The 12,713-nt window shown below is 40.6% G+C and overlaps 1 protein-coding gene across 1 annotated transcript; it reads left to right on the top strand.

Annotated features, from left to right (window-relative positions):
• The first annotated feature begins 1,828 nt into the window (after positions 1 to 1,828).
• LOC102862626 (zinc finger and BTB domain-containing protein 18-like) lies at positions 1,829 to 6,038 on the top strand. Its single transcript, XM_006898065.1, has 2 exons — positions 1,829 to 1,985; positions 4,389 to 6,038. Exons 1-2 carry the CDS (start codon positions 1,973 to 1,975, stop codon positions 5,969 to 5,971), a joined length of 1,596 nt encoding a protein of 531 aa, XP_006898127.1. The 5' UTR covers positions 1,829 to 1,972; the 3' UTR covers positions 5,972 to 6,038.
• Positions 6,039 to 12,713: the final 6,675 nt, after the last annotated feature.

The following is a 12,713-nucleotide window of genomic DNA, read 5'->3' as shown; positions in this document are numbered from 1 at the left end:
GGCGTCGGGGAAGCGGCGGCCGCCACCCTCCGCCCGCTGGCTTCTTCTTGCCACTTTTCTTTTGTTGTTGCCGTGACCCGGCTCTTGTTTTCTCCTTGCCGATCTAAGGTGTCGGCTGCACCGGCTCTGCGCCCGCCGCCTCCCCGCCTTTGGTTTCTCCTTCCTCTTCCTCCTGCGCGTTTTAGGCACACGGAACACTAGGTAGAGATTTGCATGGCACCCTCCTCCTCGCTGGGCACCCTCGCCTCCACTTATCCGAGAAACAAAACCCAACCTCACAAAAAAACCTCTGTGGGCCGCGGTGGCGAGACGCAGAGGGCTTGATTTGTGGAGTGGGAGTCGCTGGCCCATTGCGGTGCTTGGGACTCATTAAACTGTCACTCAGCCCCCACTCCGCTGGGTAAATGGGGTGATTAATGCCTGATATATTGGAATGGAGCGAGGGCATTTGTGGAGAATGGGCTCTGTGGCCGAGGAAGAATTTATTCTCTCCCAAGAATACCTTCTTGAAGCAGGCGTTCAGAATTATGTCATTCACCGCGAAGTTAGAGAAAGTTAGATCTTGTTGTGTGACTTTGGGGCATTGCGAAGGGCAGACGGGAGTGGTTGGTTCAGTTGCTCTGTAACTCTTTGCCACCGTTTTCTAGCGAGAACAAGGTGCTTGTAAGCGAGGCTGGAATACTTGGGGTGCCCCAGGCCCTCTCCTCACCTTTCCAAGAGTGGAGATAGATATGACATTCACAGGTGTGGCAGCACCTGGCAGGACACCCGTTGCTCCTGCCGGGGCTTCTGCCCCAGTTTGCTGTACGATTTCATCAGCCATTCGAAAAAAGCCCACAAAGTTGAGCGAAAGTTTCCTAGACTTTACTAGATCTGGCTTCTCTAACTCCTACCCCACCCCCAAAGGTTTCCTTGTGATCAGGAACATTACAGAGTGACCAGGAGGGGAGGGGGGGAAAAATAGATTGTTATGGCACACAGATCAAGGGGGAAGGCACGGTTCTGCTCTTTCAGAGCCGATAGATCAGATAAGCAGGTGCAGCATTCATTTGAAATGACCCTGGCAGCTTGTATCAATTTATTAATTTGTCTCATGGAACTGACACACTTTCCAGAATTTCAGAAAGTACGGTCCCAGTTTGTTGGTGCTGAATATTGAAATTTACATTATAACCTCAGTGTAAACAGTTTTCCTGAGAAAGGTAGTAGTAGGCAGGTTAGTAGTTCCATGAGAGTGAGGTGGTGTGAATTGAGTTTAAGTAATATTTTCAGTGAAGTCTTCAGGATTTCTGAAACGTGTATCCTCTTATCAGGAGGGGTGGGGTGGGGAAGAAATGGAAGAGCAGTAATGTTGAAATGGGGTTGAAGATGTTGGGGGGCGGTGGTTTAAAATATTTCTAAACTGTCTTTTTTAAAAAAAAAACAAAAGGTTGCTGCTGAAGAAAAGTGAGTTTGGATTTCCTGAATAGCAGGGTGCCTTGAGTGTGCTTGTCAGCGTGTAGGGAAGGCAGTCCACCAACTTAAGACAGAAGTGTTGCTATTCCATAAATACAGTAGAACTCCATATGCAGAGTTTTTCCAATTTCTTCTGTTAGAAAGTTTGGGGGGGGCTAGGGAAAAAAAGGGAGACTTTGAAGTATTTTGTTTATACTAACAAGAGAAAAGTTCTCCTAAGAAAAAGCTGGTGGCAGGAGTGTAGAGGAGTAGCATATGGCATTAAAAGGAGCACAGCTGGAGGTAGCATTTCCATCTGAACATGATGTCAGAGCAGCTGACAGCCTGCCACCCCTCAGCCTTTTATTCTAACACACAGACAGGGAGTTAGTGTGTGCAGATCTGTGGTGGAGAAGGTATCTCATTCCTCTCTAACATCATCTCCACTTTGCATCTGTCTCTCTTCGTCTGCTTTTTTTCCACCGAGGTAACAGACCTGGAGCCAGCAAGACTCAGAGGAAAGGACTTAATCAGGTTTATGTGTCCTCAAGGTAGGAGAGGAGCAATAGATTAGATGAAGCATATTTCTGTTTGGGTGTTTTGTTTATTCAATTTTTATTTATTCATTTTTTTAATCACATTCCTTTTCTAACCTAGTTTGGGAATAATCTATGAAATTGAGTATTAAGTGAACATCCTACTTGAGTTGAAAGGGTTGGGCTTTTTGAGTGGTAATTTTTTATCCCTTTTTCTCGAGTGAGTAAATAACTTTAATACACAGAAATATGTCAAGTTTTGAAATGTTAAGAAAGGCTTTGAAATGCTTCTTTTTGAGATCACTTTGGATTAAAATGCCCTTTCTTTTCCCCCTACCCCGGCCCCCAATCCCACAGCTATTTAGATCCTTTTTGCTTTTTGGGAAAGAAATGGTAACCTGGAATCAAGCATTCAAATTTACATGAGAAGATTATTCTAGTTAAGGAGCTAGGTTGTTGTGTAATTAATTCTAGTGTGAAACTTTTAGTCTTCAAAACATTCGATGGCTCTGCCGAAATATACAGCTGTAGTGCTTTTGAAACTGAGGGTTTTGTGTATGAGTGGGGTGTGTGTGTTTTTTTTTTTTTAAAAAAAAAGGAAACAAACAAATAAACAAAAAAACCCAACTTTTGTCCCCAGGAGAATAGTTTAACTGGTTTCCTCATTTCTCCTTCAAATATATATTTAAGAGATCTTTTATTTCAGCATAACAATAATTATTTGCAGGAGTTTTTGTCTGAGCGACTAATTTAGAACTTGTAGATTTGAGCTGCCTGAATTGGCCAGACAGCTGTAATCGCACTCCTCTATTCTTAATCTCTTTATCTGGGCAGCAGCTGCCATATGGCCACAGTCAGCTGGATCAGATGTTTATAAGCTTCCTTCTTCGTCTCTCTCTGTCCTCTCAGCCTCCTAATTTGATCACGGCTACCTTGTGAGCTGCCCTCCAATCTTTATTTTTAGCCCTCTCAAGGATTAGGATTGATGTTAGCTGTGGGGCACTTAAAGTGATTGTATTGTAGATCTTGGGTTGCTGTAGCAGTGGCATCTTGCAGGTTGTATTTGGGTTAAAAGGAAAGTTTTGTCTTCCTTGGGTAGTGTGTAGAAGAGGAAAGGAAGTAAATTCTGAACGTTGAGTGAATCTGTGTTCCTTCCCAGAGTGTACTTTGTGAGGTGGGATGGCGTGGGACTTTGCTTTTGGCCACAGAAAAGGGAAGTTGGTTTTTGTGATATTTTCACGAGGTCACCCATTGCAGTTGAGTTTTGACCCTTTGTCATCTCCCCTCACCCTCCCTCACCAGAAAACCAGGACAACAATGCATATTTGAAAGAATAGAAAGCAGGAAAACAAACTATATCAAGTTCTACTGAAACAAAGTATTTTCTGTTGGCTGAGTTAAAGCAGTTTCAGAAAAGAAAAGTTTCTCTTTTTCTAAAAGGCTTTTTCTTTTGAAGGTGGAAGAGATGCTTTGGAACCTGTAAAGGTTTTGCATTTTGTTCCAAAGGATGGTATGAATGTATTGAAAAGTGGAAATTAATTTTAATAGGGAATTTGTCTTGATTTGTATCGGCTCAAAGTTGAGATGCAAATTTGCAGCTAAGTAAAGCTTCTGTGGTTGTTGGCATTCTAGCACTACAGAGTCTACAAAGCCATAGAATCATTTCCTCCCCCTAATTCATTTTCAGAAAGCTTTGGATTTGTGCACAGTAAAAATGATCTTTTCCATCTGTTGGTGTAGTTCTTCTGATCTCGTATGTGTGTGCTCTACCTGCAAATCTTAAGGCACCAACATCTGTTTTTATACACAGGGCTTTTGTTGTTGTAACACTCTGACTTTAAAAGTAAGTTGTTTGCTAATTTCTGGACTAATTATGCAAGTTCATTTTTTTCCTTGGTTCAGCCAAATGTGTCTGTGTGTGTTTAAAGCGTGCTTTCGAAGTTCAGTTGAGTATTAGAAATAATAAAGGAGTGGCTGAGTAAGTTTTCTGCATCTTTGCCATGTGTTCAGGGACTTTGTTCATTTCCCGAGTTTGTCCTCTGAGGCAGCATCTATTCTGTAGATCTTACAGAGCACCATTTGCTCAATAGAAGGATTTTAATTTGTCCTGCCAGAGATCGAAATTCTTACTCTCAGCAAAAACACTGAGGCTTATAAAATGCAACTTAAAAAGTTCAAGGAAGCTGCATCTGAAACCGTCTGCCTGGGGTCAGGAAGTTTGGAAAGTATAAATTCGCCTTCCTGCACTTGGATTTTGTGTGTGTGGTTTGGGTAGCTCTTGGGTCAGAAGCCTGATTAAAATTCAGGGACGTGTCTCCCCAGTGGCCAGTGCATAATTCTTTTTCTTATCGGGGCTCTTGCGTTTTCCCAAGTTGCTGTGGACCACCACGCGCTCACGAGAAGTGTCTCTCTCCCCAGGTTATGAAGACAGCATGGAGTTCCCAGACCACAGTCGACATTTGCTGCAGTGTCTGAGCGAGCAGAGACACCAGGGCTTTCTTTGTGACTGCACCGTCCTGGTGGGAGATGCCCAGTTCCGCGCACACCGCGCTGTCCTGGCTTCGTGCAGCATGTATTTCCACCTCTTTTACAAAGACCAGCTGGACAAAAGGGACATTGTTCATCTGAACAGCGACATTGTTACAGCCCCAGCCTTCGCTCTCCTGCTTGAATTCATGTATGAAGGGAAACTCCAGTTCAAAGACTTGCCCATTGAAGACGTGCTCGCAGCTGCCAGTTACCTCCACATGTACGACATCGTCAAAGTCTGCAAAAAGAAGCTGAAAGAGAAAGCCACCACGGAGGCGGACAGCACAAAGAAGGAAGAAGACGCCTCAAGTTGCTCAGACAAAGTCGAGAGCCTCTCCGACGGCAGCAGCCACATGGCAGGCGACCTGCCCAGCGATGAGGATGAAGGCGAGGAGGAGAAACTGACCATCCTGCCCAGCAAAAGGGAGCTGGCGGGCGAGCCCGGCAACGTGTGGATGCGGCTGCCCTCAGACCCTGCAGGCCTGCCCCCCGCGCCGGGGGACCCCGAGCCACACGCCACAGCAGCTGGGAAAACAGTCGCCAGCCCCTGCAGCTCCTCAGAGTCTTTGTCCCAGAGGTCTGTCACCTCCGTGAGGGATTCGGCAGATGTTGACTGTGTGCTGGACCTGTCTGTCAAGTCCAGCCTTTCAGGAGTTGAGAATCTGAACAGCTCTTATTTCTCTTCACAGGACGTGCTGAGAAGCAACCTGGTGCAGGTGAAGGTGGAGAAAGAGGCCTCCTGTGATGAGAGTGATGTTGGCACTAATGACTATGACATGGAACATAGCACTGTGAAAGAAAGTGTGAGCACTAATCACAGGGTACAGTATGAGCCGGCCCATCTGGCTCCGATGAGGGAGGACTCGGTCCTGAGGGAGCTGGACCGGGAGGACAAAGCGAGCGACGACGAGATGATGACCCCGGAGAGTGAGCGCGTCCAGGTGGAAGGGAGCATGGACGGCAGCCTGCTGCCCTACGTCTCCAACATCCTGAGCCCCGCCGGCCAGATCTTCATGTGCCCGCTGTGCAACAAGGTCTTCCCCAGCCCGCACATCCTGCAGATCCACCTGAGCACGCACTTCCGCGAGCAGGATGGCATCCGCAGCAAACCAGCCGCTGACGTCAATGTGCCCACCTGCTCCTTGTGCGGTAAGACTTTCTCCTGCATGTACACCCTGAAGCGCCACGAGAGGACTCACTCGGGGGAGAAGCCCTACACCTGCACGCAGTGCGGCAAGAGCTTCCAGTACTCGCACAACCTGAGCCGCCACGCCGTGGTGCACACACGCGAGAAGCCGCACGCGTGCAAGTGGTGCGAGCGCAGGTTCACACAGTCCGGGGACCTGTACAGACACATCCGCAAGTTCCACTGTGAGCTGGTGAACTCCTTGTCGGTTAAGAGTGAAGCCCTCAGCTTGCCTGCTGTCAGAGACTGGACCTTAGAGGATAGCTCTCAAGAACTCTGGAAATAATTTTATATCGATGCTAATATAAATAATATATATACACACACACATATATAAATAGATCTCTATCTAGTCGTGGTACGGTCTAAAAGCAGTCTCGTTTCCTGGAACTAAAAAAGAGAAAAGAAGAAAAAAAAAAAGTCGGGATATTAACTTGTTTTTTGCACTTTAGAATAGCATGATGAGCTCACTAATTTAGCATTCTGGTAAGAGAAACTTTAGCACAAGTCAGAAAATAGAGAGGTGTTTTTCTTTGGTGGGGGCCAGGGGCAGAAAAACCAATACGAACCTTGTGAAACTGTCACATCATAAGATGCTTCCATACGGCTTCATATTGCCGCCACCACCTTGTCTTTTGCAGGTGGTATTCTTTTCCTTATTTTTTCTCCCTCTTACAATTTTTGGGTTTTTTTTGTTTGGGGTGTTTTTTTTTTTTTGTTTTTTGTTTTGTTTTTTTAAGTAGAAGTTCCCACTAGTTTTACTAGCCTCTTTCTATGTCTCAAATTGCATGAATCTTTTCTGGCTGTTGGAAACCTGAATGCTTTTAGACCCAAATGGAAAATTTCTGAAATGCTGGATTATCTATTTTTAAACAAGCAGTTGACTTAAAAACTTTCTGTGGCAACTTCTGGTTTTCTGACGGTTCCCAGTGAGCAAAATTCTGACAAGTACACTGGGGTCACTGGGGACCCTGTCTTTGTGAAGGTTTGCTTGGGATGAAAAGGATATTGCAGCTTCAGCAGTGTTGAACTGCGTGTTTAAAAATGTGAATTACTGTTATTGTATACTGTAACTGATTACATGGGCTGGGGTGGGGTGTCAAAGAACTTGACAGGTTGTGTTGATGCTCTTAGTTGAGTCTTGAAAAGTAAATATTAACGCTACAGAAATGCATGAGTTTCAATATATTTTTGTCTTTGTTTGCATTGTATAACTTTAACGAGTGATTTTAAAATTATTTAATTTCCTTAGAGAAATAGCACCATTTGGAAACTGGTGTTATGAAGAACACAAATGCACTGTTATTTTTTATTTTATATAATTTAAATTGACTTTTCCCACTGTCTCTTAAGTTGAAACTGTTAAGCTGAGTAAAAAACAAAAAACAACTTAACGCTGCAAATTGATAACCGCTACATAACAAGGAAAATATAAATGTTTACAAACAAGCTTAAAGATTTGCATGTGCAGTGTGCATTTATAACAAACTCCTAATTGCACAGAACCCATACCAGCTCAGAGTCTAGGTGTACACATTATTTACCCAGTTGAGCATTTTTAGAATAACTACTGCACAAATTGACAATAGGTCATTCTTTTTCTTGTTGTGTCCCTTTTCTTTTTCTCCCTTTCCCTCCCTTTTCCCCTCAACCCCCCCCCCCCAAACTCTAGAAAAGATTCTGTGGACTGAAAAAGCCCCAAGCTGAAAGGGCTGGGCTGCCTTGATTGACGTGGGGAAGGGGGTTTAGTAGACTTTGTGTCTCACTGCAGCCGGAGCTGCACCCCTGCGTGCGGTTTAATGACCAGCACACAGGGCAAGAGCATTTTGCACAGTGTTTGTTTTCCGTCTTGCACTTACAAATAAGGTCTATGGGAGTAGCATGGAAAACGTTTGCTGTTTTTCTCTTTTTTTTTTTTTTAAATTGCTTTTGTTTAAAATTTGATCGCCTTAACTACTGTAAACATAGCCTATTTTTGTGCTTAAGATACTGAATGGAAAACTCCATTGTGTGTTGCTGGACTGTTTTGGAAATATTTGGTCAAATGTGTGTTAATTTGGCTGTAATGGCATTTAAAGCAAACAAACAAACAAAAAAAAGCTGTGAAAATGGCCTTGGAGCATTATCATCTTTAGTTACTTGAAGAGTTTCTAGTTTTGTTTTTTTAAAAAAATACAGTTTATGTTAAGATAATTTTTATTAATTTAGAGAAGACAATCAATGTGAGAAAATGGACTTTCTTTTGGATTTTTTTTCATGTCATTGTGAGTGATTGCTTTTTCCTCTTTATTAGTTTCACATTCTTCCTTTGTTCTAAAAACTTAGACTGACATCTAGCTTTGACAATCATAGTATGTTTTATTTTCCTGAGGGGGGAATAACTTACAATGCTGTTTAGTTTTGTACTATTGGTGTGTTGGTGAATTTTTAAACTGTGTGCTAACTGCAATAAATTATATGAACTGAGACTGATGTGTGTGTGTGTTCTTTGAATTATGAGTATGTCTGCATAGAATCTATAAGTTTTGCACGTAGCTTCTGTGTTGAAGAATCAGTTCTGTTCACATTGTATGCAAGTGTTAGAATGCCTTGGGGTGGCTCTAATGGAAATGTGCAAACATTTTTTTTCATCAAGTCATTTATGATACAAAGAGCACCTTTTGAAAATGTGACCCATTTTCTAGATGCTAGATCAAGAATATTGAGGTTATTCCCTAGAAACTGGAATCTACAAAACTTCAAGTGTGGCATAGGCTGTGCATCTGCTAATCTATACACCTTAAGTCACTTTTCATGTGTCATTTTACCCCCAGTTGATTGGTCGAATCTATTCTGTGTTCTGGCTTAAGTGGAAAATTGAAGGAGACCGGATGTCTTAATTGGGAAGGCTGCTTGGGTAATGACTGGAATTCTAGGCAATTGAATTAACAGGCATTCAGATTGTTGGAGATTAGTTTCATGCATCCTTATTGCTGCTGGGAAAATGCAGAAGGTTCCAGGTTTTGATTCAAAAATTAATAAGCACAGCAGCCTCACATCTACTCTCTAATTTTTGTGATAGTCCCAATGTTAGGTTTCTCTTGTTGAGCGTGAAACACTTCTTTATTGACCTAGGAAATTGACCAGAACAAACCACACTTGCTGGAGGGTTCTATAGAATTGGCACATACAGTAAGCCAAGTGTGGGCCTGGGAGCTTCTCAACCCTGAGAACCAGAATTATCCATAATTTCCAACCTCAAAGACAAAAATAGTTTTACATTACTGGTGTCCAAAATCCCCATTTATAGCAAATGACCTTTGGGAAGGTTAATACTTCAGTAGAAGTAGAATAGAAGATCCAAAGCTTGAAAGCACACTGTTCAAACCCACTAATGGTTTTGGATGGGAATCCAAAAACGATTTTATCCTAAAACAGCCAATAATTTACAATTCAGAATCCTAGGTTATTTTAATTTAATTTAGCTCTGTTGAAAGCATCTTAGCTTATAACCAACTGAACATTGTTTCACAACCAAAAAGAAAGAATGTATATACACTTAATCTCCACAAATAATTTCTCAAGTAGTTACAAAGTTTTACAAAGGGGGAGGAGGCTTTATCATTTCTGTTTTCAGTTTGAGTATAACTGGTCAAAATATCTCAAAACTTCCTGAGTTCATTGCATAACAATTCACTGACTAGTATCTCTAATTTTAATGCGGGACATTAAGCTCAACTGCATAGAATAGCAAAAATATTTTGGCATGTAATTGGAAATAGTTTTCTTAAAACAGGTTTTGGGGCTAGGGTTTTGTGGGGTTCCCCCCCCAAACTCAGGATACTAATTTTATAAATTGCCATATTTGATAAGTTGAATGAAGGAAGGAATTTACTCACTACATTGAAACTGTCTAATTTGTCATGTAGTCCTGTTGGAAGTCATTCAAATTGATCCCTTAGACATAAAACGGATACATAAGTCTTATTTTAAGTATGTGGTCTCACTGACTTGGGATAAGATGTTTCTTTTAGATCATCAATCATGCTCCAAATCAATGCGGTCCCAGCATTGGGTGGAAGGTACACACTGTGGCATATCCAGAAGTGTAAAATGTTAGGGATGGTGGGCATGGATTTCCTATATAATTTACTATCCAATTAATAGTTAGATTAAGTAGATTTTTCCTCTAACATTAACATTTACAAAGCAAGTTATTGGAAAGGTTAGAAGAAGTCAAATCTCTTATCTGTCTATCTTACACATTAAAAGGACAGGAATACTAATTTTCAATGTAAATCTTGTTTCAAACGACTAGCCAAGAGTTTTTTACCTAATGATCTATAGAACTGTGATTTTCCACGTTTTATTGATACAAAGCTATTTTTTAAAAAACAATTGTATCAAAAAATTTAATGTTTTAAGATCTCAATATTTCTTGCATTGCATTGCTATAAAACTAAACATGTCTTTTACATAATTTACAGTATAAGAATTGTTGGAAACTTTTACAAGCCTGTGGATGATAGTAAACTTGGCTAATTTTAACTTGCAGATAATAATTGAAGTTTTTTTCCCAAATTGTTGCAGTTTTGTTGTTGTGTGGTGGTGGTTGTTTTTTTGGTTTTGATTTGTTTGGTTTTTTTTTTTTTAATTGTTGATAAGGCACAGTAAATAAAATGAACTTGGGGCAGAAAAATTAAAGCCTTTTATGTCATTTGACATTATGCTAGAGATAAAGCCATCTTTAGAAAACAGTTTTTCATCTTTTTTAAGAGTTTGATTTTGGCTATAATCCAAGTTTATTACACCGACAGGATTTTGTCTCTCATTTTAAAATTATTCTACCTTTTGCCTACAGAAACACAGCAAAATACCTGTGTGCATGTATAACCACCACTCATCTTTGTCAGCAAGTCAAATCAGTTACATGAAAGGAAATTTCATGCTTCTACTCCTCTCTTCTACATCAACTTGTATTTTCTTAATATCATATAAAGGGAGCTAGAATAACCCCAGAAGGGTTTGAAAACATTAATTCATTTTCAGAGACCTTTTAGTATTTTTGCAAACCAACTCCTTAAAAAGAAAAAATCTTCATAATTGACTTTTGACATTTCCTGGGAAAGAATCTCAACATGAAGATGTCGTTGAATTCCATGTTTAAAACCTTGCAACCAGGAAAGACGAGCTCATGGCAGTGCATTTATTAATCATGTCTAGGACCTGATTCAACAGTGCTCTTAAAAGAATTTTCAAAACCCAAATACTCTATGCTGTATCTTATAAGACTGCTAAGCTGATTGTCCATGCATTTCAGACTTATGGACTGGCTTTCCCCTAAAAAATTTCAGCATGTAGAAAATAAAATCTAAATTTTGTTTGGCTAACTCTTGAAAATAATTTCTATGTAATCATGGTGCTTTTTTGGTTGAAAATTGCTTTCAAAATGTGACTTGAATTTTTTTCCCTTGAATTTTTGAGTCCTTGTGCCCAAATCAGGTGTCTTCCTTTCTGCTCTTCGGGAGGAGTGGCTTTCCAGAAGAGCTTGCATTCCACTCTAAGAGGCATTTTCTCTCTTTGGCAGGAGAGGTGCGAAAGCCCAATTTGGCTTTAAAACGTAGCACATTAGTCAGTAACAGTTTCAGGGAGGATATTTAGAGTGGCTTTGAGAGGCCGTGTGGAACCCATAGAGAGTCCACTGGCGGAAATTACTTCTTTACAATTCGTTATAATCTCTGTAGTTAATCATTAAACCAAGTCGTTCTTATTAAATGCCGATATGCATGATTATAGGAATTTCTAAGTCATTGGCCCAAATATTCAAGTTTGTAAAAAGTTTATTTATAGTTAATAGAAAATGATATACATGAAAAATGTATTTGAATGTTAGTAACCATGTCTAGGATGGCTGAAATCTCTTGTTTCATTACGCCATACGTGTACAGTGATACTGAACTTGAAAGACTAGCATAATAACCTTATCTATGTGCCGTGAATGCCAAGCCACAACTAACATTTGCTTATGTAGCAGAGTTTTAAAAAAAATCTATCTTCACCATATATGATTGGAAAATACTGATTTAAAACTCAATAAGGACATGCTCAACTTTTACGTTTGGCAGAATTATTAAAGAACCAATGTCTTTTGCATGGTGAACGGTCATTTCCAATCCAACGGCACACGACAACAACAACAAAACACTGCTCCAAAATTATCTTTGTTCAGAGTAAGCATTTAATGTTTGTATCTGAATCTCTTAAGTTTCTTTTATGTAGACTCTGCATCTCTACCTATCTGTGTATCTGTGTAAATACCCACATCTTTCCCATGGAATATTTCTCTGGTACAGTATCAGCTGGTTCGTAATGTTTCAGTGCTTAATTGTGTATGTACCTCATAGCAATAATGCTTCCTGAGGATGTTTATTTGGACAGTGTTTGGGAAGGCATGGTGCTGTAATGAGAAATCATCATAACCTTTAAGAGAAGTATTTATTGCCTGTACACCACAGCTACCATAGAAGTTAGTGCCACTTAACTTGGGTTTGTGTTAAAAAATTAAGAAAAATCTATTTCTTCTCATTTACAACTGTTTCTGTCACTTAAACTCTTCAAGTCCAGGAAATTTAAGTGTAGAACTATAAATGCCTCCTCTTCAATCTTATTCATAAAGCATCCACACCACTACCTGGTTTTGAGAAAAGGGGTCTGTAAATTAAGCATGTGAGGAGGAGAATGGTGCTGCCTTCTGATCAAAGTACATGCACCTTTGGCATGCAGTTTTTGAAAGATCACTTCTGAAACCCTGAGGTTTTGCAACTGGGCCAATGGACTGAAGGAAATGGAAGTCTTACAGATAGAATATTCCTTCAGGTTCCTAGTGATGTTGAGACACAGGGTAACATCCAGCCTTTGCAATCAGCTGCTTGGTTTTCCCATTCCCCATCCATTTACTACAGGAAGATAACATTTTCTGCATTGAGTGACTTTGGCACTACTAAACAACTGAATTTTCAAGTCAAGTTGCTTTTGTGTCTGACTTTTCT

Source organism: Elephantulus edwardii, unplaced genomic scaffold (assembly GCF_000299155.1).
Source record: "Elephantulus edwardii isolate Elephantulus edwardi_28Jun2011 unplaced genomic scaffold, EleEdw1.0 scaffold00219, whole genome shotgun sequence".
NCBI lineage: Eukaryota > Metazoa > Chordata > Mammalia > Macroscelidea > Macroscelididae > Elephantulus > Elephantulus edwardii.
This window is presented reverse-complemented; position numbering and strand designations above follow the sequence as displayed.